This window comes from Fundulus heteroclitus, unplaced genomic scaffold, assembly GCF_011125445.2.
Source record: "Fundulus heteroclitus isolate FHET01 unplaced genomic scaffold, MU-UCD_Fhet_4.1 scaffold_86, whole genome shotgun sequence".
NCBI lineage: Eukaryota > Metazoa > Chordata > Actinopteri > Cyprinodontiformes > Fundulidae > Fundulus > Fundulus heteroclitus.
In genome coordinates this window covers 475,509-496,170 of record NW_023397318.1, presented here as the reverse complement: position 1 = coordinate 496,170, position 20,662 = coordinate 475,509, and the positions used below count along the sequence as shown (strand labels likewise).

Sequence of the window (20,662 nt, the reverse complement as noted above, 5' to 3'; positions counted from 1 at the left end):
AAAAGTATGCAAAGCTATTCCTGTCGCTCTGATCCATCTCATCCAAAACACCTTAACATATTCAAATGTTAATCCATCTTTACCCAAATTGAAAATCGGAGAATATTGTGTGACTGATAAAAAATGTAATAATGCGATGCTTGTGACTGCCTTCAAATCCAAATTATTTAATGATTACTCTAACAGTTTTTTGAAAACAACCAATTTGCCTATATTTGAGAAGGCGTTCTCTAAGTATGTTAAATGGCCGGTTTCACCAAAGGTTAAAGAGACTCATTTTAAAATCTCTCACAATATTTACCCAGTGGCAGAATTTTTGCACAAAAGATTTAAATTTGACTTAACATGCTGTGCCTTTTGTGAATCTCCGGATGAATCCCTTAATCATCTCTTTTTTTCCTGTCCTTTTTCCTTTAAACTATGGAGAGACATTAAAAATTGGTTGTCCCTTAAAATTGAGGACATCCCAGAAATAACCATCACTCACATATTGTATTATGTTGATGACCTTGATAGTAAAATATCAGATATGGTTAATATTGTATTCCTTCTTGTCAAATATCATATACATTGCTGTAAATGGAGAGGTTCTACTCCTTGTTTTGATTTTTTTCTTAACCAATTTAAACTGTATTACACCTCACTGAAACATTTGAAATCTGTATCTGCCAAAAAAGTAACTGCCAGTATTTCTACATTTCTTTTGTTTTGAATCTTGCTCCATAATCTTTCATTGGCCTTATTGTTTATGTATCTGTTCTTATTGTTTAGACCCATTTTTTTAAAACGTTTTCTACCCATGTTGTAATGTTTGTACCTCAACGAGTCTTTGTACACTATTTGTTTGATATATTAATAAAAAAAAAAAAAAAAAAAAAAAAAAAAAAAAAAAAAAAAAAAAAAACTTTGAAGCCACCAGCCGCCATATTGGTACTCCCTATTTCCCCCCAGTAACTAGAGAATATGTGCGCTACAGCATCGACTAACGAGGATTTTCTCATGTTCAGGGGGAGCTTAAGACTTTTAAAATGTCAAATGCCATATACTTTTATGTTATGTTCTAAAACTATCAAGTACTGAGAAAGTCGTGTGCTGAAATATTTTGCATTATATATATATATATATATATATATATATATATATATATATATATATATATATATATATATATATATATGTGTGTGTGTGTGTGTGTGTGTGTGTGTGTGTATATATATATGTATATATATTTATATATCTATATTATTTATTTATTTTTTCTTTATGAATAACATGTAAAATATTTCAGCACCTAATTTCCTAGTAGTTGATAGTGTTAGTACATCCACTGACTGTAGTATTACCTGTGAAACGTTTTCACTCAGCCAGAAAACTGCTTGTTGTTGCAACCAAATCCTATGGGATTCTGTGAGAGTAGTGCGTAGCAAGATGGCGGCCAGTGATTTCAGTTTTTCGGCAAAATCAGCACTCCAGTGTATAATATAGCTCAGTGCATCATATACGTAGATGCGTCGTTGGGCGGGTTCTGCCTCTGCTGCGATGCGTCAGAGCGTCCGCCATGTTAAATGTGGCAAATCTGCAGTTACTCAGTCACTTAAACAGTATCAGAGGGACTTTAACCTCAGAATATACTTTGTCTTCGTAATATTTTTATTTTTGTAATATTACAAGTTTGTTTTCGTATCTCTTTAGCTTCCTTCTCCTGAATTTATTCTCGTAAAGAATAAAAATAATAAAAATATTCTAACCAGAATCATTTCACTCTAACAGGAGTGAAATGATTCTGTAAACTGTGACTATTCTGGAAAGGTTGCCTCTTAATTATCATAATATGACGTTTTTCTCTTAACATTACCACTTTTATGTTTTTTTTTTTTTTTTTTTTTTTTACTTTATTGTCCTAGGTCTTTTTATTCTCATATTAGTAATTTTACGTCTTTATTACTCCCCCAAAAAGTCTGTTCCTAAAGTTTCAGATGTGACACGGTTATGAAATAATGAAGACCACAATGTTTAGATTTAACAAATTGATCCTTTTATTCATAACACATACACATATACACACACAAATAAATATACACACATATACATACATACACACACACACACACACACACACACACACACACACACACACACACATATATATATATATATATATATATATATATATATATATATATATATATATATATATATATATATATATATATATATATAACAGCGAAAGCCGCTGTTTAACAACTCGTCCAAGATATAATCCTGGATTCAGTATGCTTCTCTTCTCATGTGACGGCAGCGCGTCAGACAAACAGGACCCTACCTTTCCCTCTCAAGCGACTAGGCTGATTTTCCTTGGAGTCGCAACAATCTGCAACACCATAAGGTCTATTCAATGTTGCAATCCTGCTTCTACATGTATTCACACTACTCGTGTTTTCTTACACAAAACTTTTGTTATGTGTTTATTTTATGATTCGATGCTACATTCCAAAAAAAGCACTTGTTTCTCTTTAGGCAAGGCACGTTTATTTGTATAATTGTGCATTCTAGTAACAAGACAATTCAAAATGCTGTACATGGACTGAACAGAAAAAAGTAGTATTTTTTACTCTTGCAGTCTTGCATTGAAATGTCACCCAATGTGAGTGTAGTTGGAAGTTAAGGGCTGTCTCCTTTTATTGGCTACCGCCCCCTGGCGGCAGATAGACGCAACTGGTTGACAGTTTCCCTCAGTGCGGAATATTCATCCATGTCAGACATGATCACCATTGACATTGTCTTTGGTAAAAAGCATATACATGTAAGTGGAGAACGTGTTAGGCTTTAGTTTATTGATATATCCAATGCAGCAAATAAGAATAACTAATGAGGGCCATATTAAAAAAAATTATTCGGATGTAACTCTGTTGTGTATTACGTTAGATGATTTTTTTAAAGGTCTTCCGCACATGGGGAGTCCCTGTGCTGCTGCTGCTGCTGCTGCAGAGGAGAAGGAGGAGGAGCTTCATGCTGGAGACGACTTTTAGCTCAAAAAGCTGCTGGCTAACGGAAACACAGGCGAACATTTCTTGATGGATAAGCTTTCAAAAGCAAAGCCAGCTTTTGGTTGTAGTTGTTTAAGGTGAAGCCATGTGTGGGCCAGTATTCGTGTTTTTTCTCGTGAGCTATATTCCTTCTTGGTCTTCTGACCGGATTCTGGTTTTACTGCACCCCGAAATCAAAGACAATGTGGTACAGAAGTGACTTTGAAGCCGGATTTGAAGCTAATAAAGCAGGTAAGATGCTTGTGAACTTTTACTGGATGAGTCAATGTTACCAAGAGAAGGTTTAAGGCCGACTATGAAGTTAGCATCCTATTCACAGTTTCTGATTGGGCCCTTGATTCAAGGTCTATTCCGCTGCATTTAACGACTCTGACTACATTTAATGCGTTTTATTTCGAAATCTTAAACACTTAGAATGATCCAACCTGAATGGGTTGTTTTACAGTAAAAAATCATTACGGAAAACACAATTTGTTGTTAAATAAAACCTTTATTATTTTCATGAAAACGGGATAAGCTGGGTTTATTTGCTGTGGTTTGAGACTAGATGAGCTTGAAATATACCTCACCTGGACAGACAAGTGGCAGTTTCAATTTAAGTATGTGAGTTGTGAAACATGTAGGCTAAATTAGTGAAAATTTAGAATAAGTGTGATTGGAATGTTTAAAAAAAAAAGGAAAAAAAAAACAATCAAAATAAAACAAGATTTGACTGTCTACCCTTTTCCCTTCTCTAACCTTCTCCCTCTAATCCCCTTTACCATCAAGGTTCACAAGTGGAAACAGTAGAGAGGTACAATCACCAGAAGAGTTTGAGCCAAGACTTCAACATATCTGCCAACTAAAAAGCCTCCAAAAATTGTTGCACAGACTTCTAATGCAGAGAAAATTTTATTGAATCAATCTTAAGTTTTTGTATTTTTACGTGTTATGGTAATCTTGCAGGGCAGAATAAAAGACAAATGTCAGATATTGTCAAATCAGCCTGTAAAATAATTGGCATAAAGCAGCTGTCTCTGTCTAACATTTATGATGGTCAAGCCCTGAAAAAGGTACCGGCAATTTTGGCCTGTGCTGATCACCCACTGACAGAAAAGGCAGTGCTTCTTTCTGCTACCTACTATAGACATCAAACCCATCCAAATAAATATTATACAGATAAACACTTTTCTAAACCTCACAAATAGAGGCAAGCTTGCACAGAGGGAAAAACAGAACAGAAACACGATTTAGCTCCTGGGCAGCAACTTCTCACATATCTTTCTGTGATTTTTTTTCCTGAAGTTTTCTAGAATTTGTACCAATCAAATGAGAGAAAGTCCAGGCACTCTGTGATTTGTCAAAATCTGGATGGATTGATCTAAAAGCATGGGTTTTCTAGTGAGAGACCATTTTCCCCAGCAGGCATCATTGGAGATTAGTAGCAGGAGAGCTGACATCAGTGGTAGGTGCTATGGCCATTGTAGCATTTTGAGGGTGCCACTGACAGATGCTACTGCTGCTTTTTTGCACTTTTTCTCCCTCCCTAAAACCTCCCAATAGATTTACCATCAGTAAAAATTAACAAGAAAAAAGGGTGTTTATGTCTGTTAATATGCATCCATGAGATAGATGGACAGTGGGATGGATAGTAATAAATCCTTTTCTAACTGAAATTCATATAAAAGTGTTGTGAATCCCTAATATGGCAATTAAATGAAGCCAATACTGCCAGATCACTACTGGAAATTTTTTTCTATTTTTTAATTCTTTTTTGGAAAAGGTAAATAAATTGGTTGGGAGTACACAATTTTTTTCTTTTTTTTCCCCAACAATCTGTTTATCTTGTATATTTCAAAAAAGACATACAGACAAGTAACTCACAAATGTATAAAATACCAAACAAAACCAATAGAAAACACATCAACAACTCAAACATTTAAGGTGACAAACATTAGTTGAATGCAGCGAGACGAAGTACTTTAAGTTTGATATCTCAGTGGTGTATGCTGAGATCCAGTCCAAGAGATCTAATCACTGTCCACAAGCCAGGGGTCCGTTCTTCGTACGTCGCTAACTCAGTTAGCTGGATTTGATTGTTGACGATTTGGCATGATCTTGCATCGTTTGGTTCTTCGAAACTCATCTTGGACTTGCTGTCATAGCAACGTGCGCCATCTTAAACCTGATCGAGAGCAGGCTTATTTCATGTAAATGTAACGGGTCCCAAGCTGGGCCGGGTACCACGTCACAATATTGAAAAAGATGAGTGTTCAGTGTCTCGCTGGCTTTGGGCTCTGAAAAACAGAGTGAATGATAACAGGATCAAGAACACCGAACCAATCTCTTTCGTTCCCAAAACTCCTCTCATTTATTCACAATTATATAACAAAACAATCAATCAAGCAACCAATAAAATATTCCCAAAATCTGCAATAGTGTCTCTTTCAGTGTCCTCTTCCAGGTACAACATGCATACGAACGTGTATACAGTTCTTATTCCCTTTTTTCCAGGTAGCTTATGTTTCAGGTAAGTAGGTGAGTGTGTGTCACTGTCAGGTAAGTATGATATGTGTGAATGTAGGTGAATGTGCAGTGTCCAATGTCCATTAAACAGGTGAGTATGTAATGTTGTTTGTTCTGTTCCCATAGAACACAGACATACAGTATAACCATAAAGCTATTGTTATATTCAACATAACCATATAACTGTCAAAATACATTAGTTCCTCTCACACTCAGTATTACGCTTTGACTTCAATAAACACCTTAACCCATCATCATTTCACATTGAAATATATATCCACGGGCACTCTCTGTATAGGTACTAGTCCCATATAGCTGCCATTAAATAGTACAAATAATACTGTTAGCCAGTGCAGTTTTTATAGTGCTGCTAATCACAACTATAGTGCAATATGAATTCACTTTAATTTTCTTTAGCTTAAAGCTGCTCAGAATACTCTATATGTCTTTTCAAAACGTATTGACATCATTGCAAATGGGGAATAAAAATGGAAAATAACAAATATGTTCAAACCATTCCAACAACAATAAGTGTACTAAAGGCTCACTTATCTTCCTAAACCATATAGTGTACAGTAAACCCTTAAACACAAATATTTGGAAATGTAAAGAGAAGAAATATTAAAGTATTATAATAAATGTAAAGATAACAAAACCCTTCACCTAATAAAATACAGTTGTCAAGTAATCAGGTAACCAACAGTAGTAATATTGTAGATGAATATAAACAACCATCTCTCTGTGTTTAGTACATGTGGTGGACGGCACCATCTTCAGTGTCACAAAGCCGCCCGTTGCCACGGCAATAACAACAGCACAACCCGCGAACATCGCGGACTTTTTATAGTGTCTAAAACTCGATCTAAAGCACTCAAAAATGTCATAAACGGTCTCCCAGTAACTTCACATAAACTATTGAATCTTAAGGGATAAGTTGAGGTTGTTTTCATGTTGTACTAACCTGAAAAACAGTGAATGATCACAGGTTCAAGAACACCGAACCATTCTCTTTCTTTCCTAAAACTCCTCTGAGGGGAGGGAGCACCTGGAAACACGGACTATGACAGAAAGGTTCCGTTTCTCATCCTAGCGATCTACAGCGGATTTCTGCTGATATTATTTGGCTGAATAACCATTACAGTACATTAAAATACTTTTAACTTGCATTTTCATTTTCAAGTAAAATAAAAACTATTTCACTCTTTGTGAGGGTCTCACACACTCCCCGACAAACAGAAGTGGCTCCTGACACCTGACCTCAATAATAGAAAAACCCAAAGTCCAAACTTCTTGTAAACAGTGTATATGAAAAATAATAAAGTTTTTCTGAGCGAGGTACCGAATGTCTCTACTGTGTGTAGTCCATGGCACTTCTGGAGTGTATATGAGTATGCGTGCGTGCCTGGAAAGTATGCGTATCTTCTGTGTGTCTCAGTTTGTCATCCGTCTGTCCACCTCCTGTCTCCACCTTGGCAGTGTGGGCCTGTGTGTTCTTCTGGCGGGGAGGCTGGCTGAGTCTGCGTTGATGTTCATTCTCGTCGCTGATCATTTTAGTCATTTGACCGAGGATCTCCTCATCTGTGACTTGGCTGTTGGAGACGAGGGGTCTTAGTCTCTGTCGAAGGTCGGCGTGTTTCGCTCCCAGGCCCTGATAGATTGTGTTGAGGAAGACCCCTTGGATGGTCTTAGGGTCATAAGAAATGTCCGTGTCAGCCTGCTTTGACTGGAAAAAGAGCCTCTGTTTGAGTCCGATCATGCGGTACAGGAACTGCTGGGGTGACTCTTGTTCAGCTTGTCGGGCACACATCAGCTCCTGAAACATCTCCGTGGTTGCCTTCTCCCCAAGATGGGACCTGAGGAAGACCTTGAGTTCGGGAACAGCAAGCTCATCCTTATTCGACAGCATGTCCTTGAATGTACCTGGTTTGATGATTCTCAGCACACCCCGGACCACTTCTGTCTCCGGGAAGCCATCTTTCAGTCCCTCGTCGATTTGTTTACTGATGCTGTTATAGCTGATCTCTGAGCTCTGGTCTCCAATTTGGCCTCCATGGACCTTGAACTCTCTGCGCTGGAGAAAGGGGAGGTCTTTCAGGGGAATCATCCTCTCCGGGGTGGTGTGTGGAGGGGGCGTTGATGCTGTCCCACCGTGGTGGTTGTGTGTAGGGGCGGGGGAGGCAGCCGCAGCTTCTAATAGTCTCAGTTTCTTACCCAGCTCCTCATACATTCTCCTCAGTTCCTCTCCTGGCTGGGTGGTTGCATTGTTGGGGGGGTTGGAGTGGGGAGGCATGATGATGCTGTTGCTCGGGGGGTCAGATGGCGGTGGTATGGGGTCTGAAGGGGCTGTACTGTCAGGGCGGTTGGAATGGGGATTGGGTGGCGTCAATGTGTGGGCTGAAGGAGAAGGTTTGGGGCTGGCACTGAGCACGGCATGTGGCGTGGCGGCAGCGGGGGACTCTGTATCTAATATCTTGCAGATGACATCATTCAGCATCAGCAGTGTGCTCAAACCTTCATCCTCGCTTCCCAGAAGGTCTTCAGACTGCATGTAGGCGATGACATAGTCCAGGCATCCTTCCTCATCAGCTGGACTAAGTTGGTCGATTTCGTTGCCAGATACAAGGTCCCTCGCAACCTCATAGAGGTGGGCACTTGATAGTTGAAACAAGTTCTTCTTGATGTTCTACACCACCTCTTTCCGTTGCTGGGACATGGTGTGTGGTTCTAATGATGAGTCGATGTCTTGTTGGGGGTAACTACTGGTGTGACAAACCAGCAGTGTTGATCCTTGGTGACTGATGTGCTGTGCCTCTCCACTTCAGCTGTGCAGCTCCCTGGCGAGATCTTTTGTCTTATCTCTGCTCCTGGACACCCACTGGCTGGTTGCTGGCCTGTCACGACTGGTCACCGTGGTCTCGTGGTTCTGGTATCACTGGATCAGCATTCCAACCGGAAGGCGGCGCTGATCCCGGACGAGCCCCCACAATTTGTAACGGGTCCCAAGCTGGGCCGGGTACCACGTCACAATATTGAAAAAGATGAGTGTTCAGTGTCTCGCTGGCTTTGGGCTCTGAAAAACAGAGTGAATGATCACAGGATCAAGAACACCGAACCATTCTCTTTCGTTCCCAAAACTCCTCTCATTTATTCATAATTATATAACAAAACAATCAATCAAGCAACCAATAAAATATTCCCAAAATCTGCAATAGTGTCTCTTTCAGTGTCCTCTTCCAGGTACAACGTGCATACGAACGTGTATACAGTTCTTATTCCCTTTTTTCCAGGTAGCGTATGTTTCAGGTAAGTAGGTGAGTGTGTGTCACTGTCAGGTAAGTATGATATGTGTGAATGTAGGTGAATGTGCAGTGTCCAGTGTCCATTAAACAGGTGAGTATGTAATGTTGTTGTTTGTACTGTTCCCATAGAACACAGAAATACAGTATAACCATAAAGCTATTGTTATATTCAACATAACCATATAACTGTCAAAATACATTAGTTCCTCTCACACTCAGTATCACGCTTTGACTTCAATAAACACCTTAACCCATCATCATTTCACATTGAAATATATATCCACGGGCACTCTCTGTATAGGTACTAGTCCCATATAGCTGCCATTAAATGGTACAAATAATACTGTTAGCCAGTGCAGTTTTTATAGTGCTGCTAATCACAACTATAGTGCAATATGAATTCACTTTAATATTCTTTAGCTTAAAGCTGCTCAGAATACTCTATATGTCTTTTCAAAACGTATTGACATCATTGCAAATGGGGAATAAAAATGGAAAATAACAAATATGTTCAAACCATTCCAACAACAATAAGTGTACTAAAGGCTCACTTATCTTCATAAACCATATAGTGTACAGTAAACCCTTAAACACAAATATTTGGAAATGTAAAGAGAAGAAATATTAAAGTATTATAATAAATGTAAAGATAACAAAACCCTTCACCTAATAAAATACTGTTGTCAAGTAATCAGGTAACCAACAGTAGTAATATTGTAGATGAATATAAACAACCATCTCTCTGTGTTTAGTACATGTGGTGGACGGCGCCATCTTCAGTGTCACAAAGCCGCCCGTTGCCACGGCAATAACAACAGCACAACCCGCGAACATCGCGGACTTTTTATAGTGTCCAAAACTCGATCTAAAGCACTCAAAAATGTCATAAACGGTCTCCCAGTAACTTCACATAAACTATTGAATCTTAAGGGATAAGTTGAGGTTGTTTTCATGTTGTACTAACCTGAAAAACAGAGTGAATGATCACAGGATCAAGAACACCGAACCATTCTCTTTCTTTCCTAAAACTCCTCTGAGGGGAGGGAGCACCTGGAAACACGGACTATGACAGAAAGGTTCCGTTTCTCATCCTAGCGATCTACAGCGGATTTCTGCTGATATTATTTGGCTGAATAACCATTACAGTACATTAAAATACTTTTAACTTGCATTTTCATTTTCAAGTAAAATAAAAACTATTTCACTCTTTGTGAGGGTCTCACATAAACAGGATTAGATTGCAGCTGTATAAGCGGAGGAGATAGGGAAGTCTATCGTAGCCATGTCCATTTTTACGACAGCAAACTATTGCGGAAGGTGCAAGAATAATTTTAGAGCTTTTCGAATTAATCGTGTATTGCGCAATAGACAGGATCCTTTAGCGCAGCGCGACAGTGTAATTGTAGAGAGATTTTTCTTGGTGGCTGTTATAAACAGACAAACACATCATTTACCAGTGACTTTTAAAGAGGAAAAAGTGGTGTTAGAGCCATAAATAGAAAATATTTAAGTTATTTGTATGATGGTTTGCTTTTTTATTTTTTTTATTTATTTATTTAGGGATTGTTTTGTGGCTCTAGTGGCTCGCTTTTTCCGAAAGTAGGCTGACAGGAAGGGGGGTAGAAGAGGGGGAGAGACATTCGGCAAAGGACCGCGGGTCGGATTCGAACCCGGGTCGACCGCGTCGAGGACTAAGGCCTCTGTATATGGGTCGCGCTACCCGCTGCGCTACATGCGCGCCCCTGCTTTTTTATTTTTATCATATTCAGTAAGACGATTTGTTCAGGGCATTTTATTGTGAAGTTTAGTTTACTTTGAAAGGCTTGCTTCCTGTCGAGGCGTATATTGTATTAGAAAAAAACATGTATCTATTATCTAGACACGGAGCAATACAGTTTTACCGTGTAAACTGTGTAAAACTTAATTTTTTTATAGATAAAGATTTATTTTTTTGTTAAAATTCCCAGTTTGCATGCGTCCTTTACTTCCAGTGTCTAAGGAATGACACTAAAATTTGGAGCTCTTGACGTAACAAGTGCCTTTTTAAATAAAGTATAATAATTAAAGGCTACCATTTTGTAGAATATTCTTGTACTTCTCTTTTACTTGTCCCCATGCTCTAGTGGGTCCCATGGAGGCTCTGATATAAAAGAACAAAGTAAATATGACATTATTAAAATGCAAAAATTCATACTGTAGAAAGTGATAGAAACATCTACCATGGACAGTATTTACGCATTTAATTTGTATGCTACTTTTTGCCAGCCCTCTCTCCTGGCTTTAGCAGACTTTGAGGTGTTCCCTGTCATTTTAATTAATGGCTCAAATTTGGCATAACCTTCCATTAAAAGCTCCTGTTCTGCTTGGGAGAGAAACTGTGTGCGTTCTTTGGCCATGCTGAACAGCCAATAGCAGCGCTGCTGATCAATGTTTCTACTATCGACACATTTCCCCTTTTAAACCGACGCATAAACGCGCAGTTATCTCAGATAACTCAATCCACCGATACTAATCATAAACAACAGGTGTGTTCGAAGAACGCAATTAACCGGATCACGATTAGCCCGATGATATTAGCTTGGATGTCTCATTTGATCTTGGATGTTTTAAGCAACGTACGAAGAACGGCCCCTGGTGTGGGGTGATGGCATCGTCCTCCCCAAATCCAGGCATCACGACTTCAGTGTGTCAGCCTCGTACATTTCCCCAAGCAAGCGAGTACATTTGGAATTAACATAAAGACAACAGACTTACAGCAATTATGAGAATAAAAACATAAGCAAAATTTAGCCAGAGAACATTCAGTCTTTTGTCATGTGTGTTTATATTGTCCAAAAATAGCAAAAACTTTTCCCTTATCTTTTTGAACACATAATATTTGCCCTTAATCATAAAGGAGAGTTTCTCCAAGGCAAGAGAGCTTGATAATGTAGATATCCAAGTTTTTAATTGGGGTCTGATTACAGATTTCCAAAACCTGGCTATACTATATTTGGCCTGCACCAAACAGTATGTTATGGATTTCTGATCAACCTTACTTATTTGGGTTTGAGTGGGAAAATTCCTAAAAATCATTACCTAGGACAGGGATTAAGTTTAGTACCAGCAATAAGTGAAATTTTATCCAAGACCTCCTTCCAAAAATTCTGAATCTCAGGACATTCCCAGAGGCAGTGAATCAAATTGCCTTTATCTCCACATTTAACACATGTATCCGAAATGTTGGAATTAAATTTATTTAATAATGTTGGATTAACACATGTTCTCATCAACCATTTGTATTGGATTCATTTACATTGAGTATTAATAGAATGTGTCTGTGCCTTCAGACAGGCCCTCTGCCATTCCTCTACTGTTATATTACATTTCATGTTTTCACACCATGCCATTCTTTTGTGTTCTGAGGATGTCTGGGAGCTGTCTTTAATGGCGTTATAAAAGCGGGATATTAGGCCCTTCTTGGAATGGCAATTTGTTGCCAGTTCTTCTATAGAAGTAAGAGAGGGTAATGTTAGAGTAATTTGAGTACCCAAGACAAAACTTAAAAAAATAGTTGGAATGTTTAGTTGGAATGTCAAATTTCTGTTTCAAAACTCATCATAATCCCTTTATCAAATAAATCTGAAATTTTGCATAAACCTTTAGCGTGCCATATTTTAAAACCCATGTCCTTCTTACCTGGTGCAAATGTCATATTGCCCCAGATCGGGGAGAATTGGGATAAATGGTAAATGGACTGAACTTATATAGCGCTTTTCCAGTCATGCTGACCACCCAAAGTGCTGTATAGGGATAGTGTTGGTGTTTCATTTTTGAATTTATGTACATCATACCATACTCAGATAGTGTTTTTAACAAATGGGTTTTGGAATGTTTTTCAATAACTCTTTGCATTTCCTTGAGTATAGATAAGAATTTAGGGATAATGGAGTGGTGTTTATCTTTTCTATATTTACCCACGATTGAACAGTTGCTGAGAAAACCAGCTGGAATGCACTAGAGAGCTGAGCAGCCCAATAATACCATTTGAAATTTGGCACACAAAGCCCTCCTCTGTCGTATGGAAGATATAATAGTGATAGACCAAATCTGGCACGTCTGTTGTTCCAAATAAATTATTTAGGATTGTTTGAATTTTTGTAAAAAAACAAAACAAAAAAAAAACGTCAGGAGGATTAAGAGGGATAGCCTGGAATAGATATAGGAATTTAGGGAGTGTGTTCATTTTGAGAATATTTATACGGCCAATCAGGCAAGGAAGACCATCTATCAAGTGATTCCATTTTTGAATTAACCACTGGCGTGTAATTAGCCTGAACCAGATCATCTATTTTTGGAGTAATTGTTATGCCTAAGTAAGTAAGGCTGTTTTTGCCACCTGAAATGTTTTGTAAATTGGTGGGTTGTTTCTCTCAGCCTGTTTTTAAAAATAGGATGGTGGATTTAGATTCATTAAGTTTGTAACCAGAAATATAACCAAACTCATTGATAGTTTTAAGTAGTTGAGGGATTGAGATATTTATATTGGATAACTTTAAAATATCAGCAAATAGTCCAATTTTTAGATTCAATGTTTTAAATATTTATATATATATATATATATTTATATATATATGTGTATGTATCCATCCATCCATCCATTTTCCAAACCGCTTAATCCCTCATGGGGTCGCGGGGGGTGCTGGTGCCTGTCTCCAGCGTTCACTGGGCGAGAGGCGGGGTTCACCTTGACAGGTCGCCAGTCTGTCGCAGTAAGTATGTATATCTATCTATGTGTATATATATGTATACATATATGTTTTTGTATATTGTTATTTATATATTTATAAATGTTATATATTTAAATGAATAAAATGCAAAATATTTCAGCACATGACTTTCTCAGTACTTGATAATTTTAGAACATAACATATAAAAGTATATGGCATTTGACATTTTAAAAGTTTTAAGGCCCCCCCTGAACATGAGAAAATCCTCGTTATTCGATGCTGTAGCGCACATATTCCCTAGTTACTGGAGGGAAATAGGGAGTACCAATATGGCGGCTGGTGGCTTCAAAGCGAGTCATTCTAACAGCGGGCGATTAGCACTCCAGTGTATAATATAGTTCAGTGGTCACTACTCGATCCGTACCGTTAGCATGATCCGTACCATCAGCTCATTTGCGCACGCGTGAACAGAATAACTTCTGGGTCGACAAAAAAAAAATAATGTAATTACGGTACTGAAAATACTTATTTCTATACTTAAATCATTAAAGAATGCTAAACTATATTGTATAGAAAATATTTAAGATTTTTCTGGAAGAAATTGATGCGTTTTACATTCTGTACGTTGCAATGCCTGACGTCATCATCGGATATGCTCAGAAGTCCGGGAATATATTATTGCGCAACGTTTGTCTGTGTTGTCTGAATACACTCTATAAGTTATATTATTTGTTCAAACAGGACTGGAAAAATATTTTTCTCCTTAATTATAAGGTGAATTTTGTTATTTAAATAATCTTGTACTAAAAATTAGTTTCTATTAGAAAGTTAAAACCATATATTAAGAGTTTAGCGCCCTCTGGTGTACAAAGAATAAACAAGAGAAGACCCCGTCATTAAAGTATCCGCATTGTTTATTTTTTACAAAAACCGAACAGGGAATAGAACAAAGAGCACATAACAAAGCCAAGGCATACTTTTTTTAAAATGCATTTTTTAAGTACAAAATACAGAAATACATATGCAAATTAAATAAATTATAAAAAAAACCTGAAGAATATATTCGAAATAAAATACGTTTCTATACTCCTAAACGTGTTCATAGTTGGTTTTTTTTATGTACTTTAAGTAATGGTGTATATTCTCATTAAAAAAAACTAAAAAGTATATATATATATATATATATATATATATATATATATATATATATATATATATATATATATATATATATAGGGCTGGGCAACGATTAAAATATTTAATCGCGATTAATCGCCCTGATTAATCGCGATTAATTGCATTGTATTTACAAACTCCAAGAATGAATTCAAAAGTAGTGTAAAGAGCACTTTTATTTTAATGTTCTGCTGCCATATGAACAAAAGTGTTGTAACATTTGTAGCACTTATTTTATACTGGATATTTTCAACCCATCTATTGAATTTAGTGCACTAGTTGATCTTTTCTTCATAAGAGAACAGCAAGCACTGCAGCCAAAATATGGCCTTTTTTGACCTGCTGTATATTAGCCAGTCCCTAAGCTTGATGTATCATGAAACTGTTGACCTTTTGGGTTTTGTGGTTTTTATTTTATTATTACAATTAAATAATAATAATAATAATAATAATAATAATAATAATAATAATAATAATAATAATGTTATGTTCAGTGTTTTTTCGCTAATCCACCTCTTATATATTTCAATCCTTATGTAATTTTGTCTGTGTTGTGTGCACCTGTCTGTTGCTTTAATCCTATAAATTTCCCCGTCGTGGGATAAAAAAAGGATTAGCTAATGTTATCTTATCTTAAATAACACTTTTTAATATATGTACTGGGTTCTTTCAAGGTCTTAATTACATGTTATGTGTGGGCTCCAGTAACATCCATCCATCCATCCATCCATCCACTGATCTACCTGGATGTTCCCTGGAGGACTGAAACGCCTCAGTCAGAGACGTCTGTGGGTCTGTCGGGGCAATGAGAGAAGTTTCGTCTCCTCTCTCTGTTTCTGGGGCTCGACGTTTTCATGTGCTTAGATAAATTTGTTGTGTTTCCACTGAAATGAACCGGCTTTTTACAAAACATACAGCTTGATTTCATTTACGGTATTAAAATAAAGCCAAACGGTGCTACTTCCCCTGTTCATGTTTTTTCGCTGCTGCGGTCTCTCTCAGCTGTTTCTTTGTTAAGTTTGTGTGAGAGCTGAGTGAGCGGGCCAGGCTGAGCCTGCGTGCTGATTGGCTGGCGCCGCTGAGCCATGTACGAGAGGGGAGGGGAAGCGGGACAGTGCTGCCGTGCAGGCGCGCTGCAGTCAGCGCGCCTGCTGACTGACACTGACTGAAAGCATGTGAGCAACATGCGTTAATGCGCGATAAAATAAATATCGCCGTTAATAGTCTAATGAATTAACGCGAAATTAACGCGTTAACTTGCCCAGCCCTATATATATATATATAGGCTTTATATATATATTTACGTTTTTCTCTATTTATTTTTAAAATATGCAATATTTACGCAAATAAAAGCCAAAACCAAAAACGGAAACTACTTCTGTTTTTCCATTTGCAAATCAAGACGGAAAAACAGAAAATAAAGCCGTTTGTTCTTTCCTGTCACTACAATTTAGAAACGAAACACCAGAAACATTTAATGAAAAAAACGGCCCGTTTTTGGATTTCGCCAATTCATTTTTCCATTTTCTCCTTCAGATTAAAAGATGAAGACGGTTTCACGGCTGGCCCAGACGTGCAGGAAAGTGTTTCAAAATAAAAGCATAGATGTAACATAATGGAAGCCTGAAGAAAAAAAAAATAATGAAGCGTAGAGATGTCTTCTGAATAAATAAATGACATTTTTACGTTGCAAACCATATAGTTTATTGTAGAGACGTGAGCTTTATTACATTATTGTGTGTGTTATTATTGGAACATGAAACATAAAAGCAAATCACATGCTGTAAACCAAAAATATAGAAGCAAAGTTTATTTTTCTCATCAAGCAAAACCCATCAAGCAAAACCCACCGTTACTATAGGATTACTGTCTATATGTGTCTTGATTTTAGTGAACAGTACATATTTTTGAAGCTAACAAAGAAATTAGGATTTTTTTTATTGATTTAATTGATTTATCTTCACTTACAAATAAAAACAAATACTGCCACGGGGATAGAGTGCCTCATATATTTCCTATTTGTCATACAAAAGATGCCAATTAAAAAGTTAAACTGTTCCCTGTCTGGGCTAGAAAAGCATCTATAGCGGCTTTCACGGGAGTTCCTCAGTGTTTTCTCTCTCCACGATGGAAATTTTTGATTACAATTTTACTAAACAAGAGTTACAATCTCCCTTATTGAATAGCCTATAGATGGAGATTCTTATTCATAAGAAAACTGAGATCCAATCTAACCAATAGCTAGATAAGCTGCATTGCCTATCTTTTCTAAGTCTGTTTTAGAAAGTGCAATTCCTTGCTCATTTGCTGAAAAAAAAAAAAAAAAAACGATCCAAAAAGCTGGTCCTGTGCTGAGGATCCTCTACCGGAACCGCTGAGCTGATTGTCCAGAAAAGAATGCTGCATAAGCTGCCGAACTGCACTCCTCTCCAAAACACAGTGAAGAATCAACAGAGCGAGGGACTTCTTCATGTTCTTTAGGAGGGTAGCTCCAGAAGATCCTTCCTGCCAGCAGCTCACGTTATTCTACTCTATTTTCGATCGATTTTTTATATATATTTAAATTTCCCTTAAGGTACTAAGAATTTTCCATATTAATTTTGTATTGAAATGTTGCATATTTGTTGTTATTTCACATATTTCTGTGAGACCAAGTGGTTAATATTTTATTGAAGTGTTACACTATTTACTTAAACAACTTTTTATACCAGGGATGTAATTTTAAACTAATAGCCTGAAGGTACACGGACCAGGGATCGGGTAGTGACAGTGACAGCTGCGTCCTTCGAAGGCATATGCGGGCAGGGTACTTAAAAGGCAACAAGGCAGTATGTATTTCCGGTTGGTACAGACTGACGGAGTAGGCAGCGCCCCCTGCTGTCCAATCAAGGGTACTACCCACAAGTTACAGATAAGTTTTACCAGCGCGACGTTTGTGTCAAAAGTGAAAATGAAGGCGTAACTTGTTAGCCTCGTGAGACCATCCTGATCTCGCGAGGTTTCAAGGTTTCACTCGCAGATCAGTCTGGATACTCTCCGTTAAAGAAAATTTGGAGCCGTTCACCAAACGAACGTCCAATCAGCGTTGGCTTTGAGGCGGGTTGAGGTGTGACGCAACGGGAAGCGCGTCAGTTCAGTCTAAACAACATGGCGGCTTCAGCCGATGAAACTAGCGTTAGCGCGGCTATCGAGCAAGTTTTATCGGAATTACAGAGTATTTCTCTGCTGAGCTAACGAGCCTTTACTTGCAGCAGCAAGAGTAGCTTGGCTTGTGGTTGTGTTTTCGTCGTCGCTCTGTTACGAGCGACGACGAATCTGATTGGTTTATTTGGCCCGTCTATCACCAACATAGGCCAATCAGCTAACCAGTATTTTCGCCCCTTCCCAAAATTACTTCAACGGAAGGTTTCCAGATGGATATGCGGAGCAAATCTATCTGGCGGAGTCAGGTAAGTAACTTGTAACGTTGAATTTGTGACTCACAGCAGCAGATTTGTGCAGTTGTAAATTATTGATTTGTATTTGTGTAGAAGAAGAAAAAAAAATTTGAACAGGTGTAAAAAAAAATTTTTTTTTTTTTTTTAATTCTACAAATACAAGACTTAGAATTTAACTCCCTCTACAACTTCAAATTCACGCTTACAATGCACAAATCCTATTGGAACAAGATTACCTTAATAAAAAACACTTTTGGATGGTATTGTTTAAGTCTATTCATGACTCTTTTGAGTTTGATCAATTTCCTTAGGCCTCTTACAGATAGTAGGAACTTGCAAATTACAACTTGAAGAACATTGCACCTTGAGAACACTGAACATTTACAAGCACAAAACTTTCCTGAGATTTCCCACCAGTGGGAATCTCTATTCTGTGACTTAGCTATGTTACTGATCCTAGAAAAACAGGAGCAAAAAAAAAAAACGTCCACTTAACGAACTCGCGCCACCACCTTAAACTGCAAACTCCGACATAATATCTGTCCAACCATTCATTTTCTAATCCGCTTAGTCCCTCATGGGGTCGTGGGGGTTCGCCTATCTCCAGTGTTCACTGGGCGAGAGCTGGGGTACACCCTGGACAGGTCGCCAGTCTGTTGCAGGGCAACACATAGGTGTGAGTGTGTGCGTGAATGGTTGTTTGTCCCGTCTGTCTAAGGACAATTTAGAAACACCAATTAACCTAACAGTCATGGTTGGGTTGGACTCGAACCCAGGACCTTCTTGCTGCAAGGCAACAGTGCTTATATATATATATATATATATATATATATATATATATATATATATATATATATATATATATATATATATATATATATATATATAAATAAATTTATAATTATGCTCTAGATACAAGTCATAAGAAACAAAAAACTGGCAGATCAAAAGATCTAAATATCTTGATCAGGGAGTTGGGCTTGTTTGATGTTTGGAGGGGCCTTCGCAATAAAGAAAGAAAATTTTGTCATTATTCTTCTATACACAAAGTCCACTCCAGGACCGATCTGTTTCTGATGAATAGATATAAAGTGAAGGAATGCTTAATTGGAACTTCTGATGTTTCGGACCACAACATTATCCATTTGTCCATCGGTTTGTCAAAGAGGCCTACAACAACACTCTGACGCTTAAATATAGGTATCCGTAATAATGAAACCACAAAAAAAGAGATTAGAAAATAAATAACGGAATGTGTAAAAGACAATAATAATGGGCAAGTGAATCCTACTTTAGTCTTAGACACGGTCAAGGCAGTAATGAGAGGAAAACTAATTTCTAGAACTGCTTATCTTAAACTAAAAAGGTTAAAATATGATGAACTAGAAAAAACATTGAGGGAATTAGAATTAAAACAGCAAATGACTAACAATGGAGAATTATCAGATCTAGGGATGCACCGATGCCAATACTGGTATCGGCATCTGGCCCAATACCACGTGTTTGTACTCTGTTTTGCAATTATACACTGTTTAAAGTTATTTAATGTTTATTAAATAACCCTCTGTCTTTTAAGTATTGTCTGGTGATGATCAGCTCTTAAGCTGATATCAAGACAATGGTTAAAAGGGATGATTTCGAGCACCAGCGATCTTTTAACAGCAAAACCTGCACACACATAGACTAAAGGAGTGACAACTTCTTTTCAAGTCCAAGAATTTAATAACAGAAATAAAATTAACATCCAGAGAACATCACTATGTAATGTTGTTTATCTGAATTAACACAATATTTCGATTAACAAATCTTCTCCACTAGGCTAGTGAAACTTAACTAAACTACTAAGCAAAATGAAGATAAAAAGAAGCTAGGCTAAGGAACTATTTACATGCAAAAAAAAAAAACAAAAAAAAAAAAAGTGGTTGGTCATAATCAGAATAATTCGGTGAATCCTTGTTTACTGCAGATTTGATTAAAAACATGGAATGGAGTTAAAAACATTTGGCATGTGTTTCAATCCATTCACAATGCAAAGCCCAAGTTAAACAGAACATTATTTCGCGTAAATAACCTTCTGAAGACTGATTTGCCCAGTAAAATCATTTAAAACCTTACGACAGAGTTTGTTAATGTGATTCTCCCTCCGGGCGTCTGGGGTCGCTGTAGCAAATCGGTGGCTAAAAGGTTACAGCATAAAGTTATCAAAATTGCCTTTACACCAACATTAATATTCAATATTAATGCGGGGATAAAGCTCATGGTACCATCGAAGGATGGCGGAGCCGAACGGTTAAGCTTTGCGCCTTAAAACGAACTGCTTTTGAAATGTTCGGGACCGGATGTTAACCGGAAAGTTTTGTGAACTTTCAAAATAACATAAGATCCAGTCGGTGCACTCTTAGCTAGGCATTTATGTTTAAATACACACTTTGCAAATACTTATTTGTGTGTGTAGAAACAGGTGCGCAAGTTGACTGTTCAACATGATT

The 20,662-nt window shown here is 37.5% G+C and overlaps 1 protein-coding gene across 2 annotated transcripts in view; it reads left to right on the top strand.

Annotated features, from left to right (window-relative positions):
• Nucleotides 1-2,764: 2,764 nt before the first annotated feature.
• Nucleotides 2,765-20,662, top strand: part of cep85l (centrosomal protein 85, like) — a 51,252-nt gene continuing 33,354 nt past the window's right edge. For both annotated transcript variants that reach the window (XM_036134610.1, XM_036134609.1), the window contains exon 1: nucleotides 2,765-3,278. In XM_036134610.1, the coding sequence (XP_035990503.1) occupies nucleotides 3,230-3,278 (49 nt within the window). In that variant the 5' untranslated portion in view covers nucleotides 2,765-3,229. The remainder of the gene's footprint in view (nucleotides 3,279-20,662) is intronic.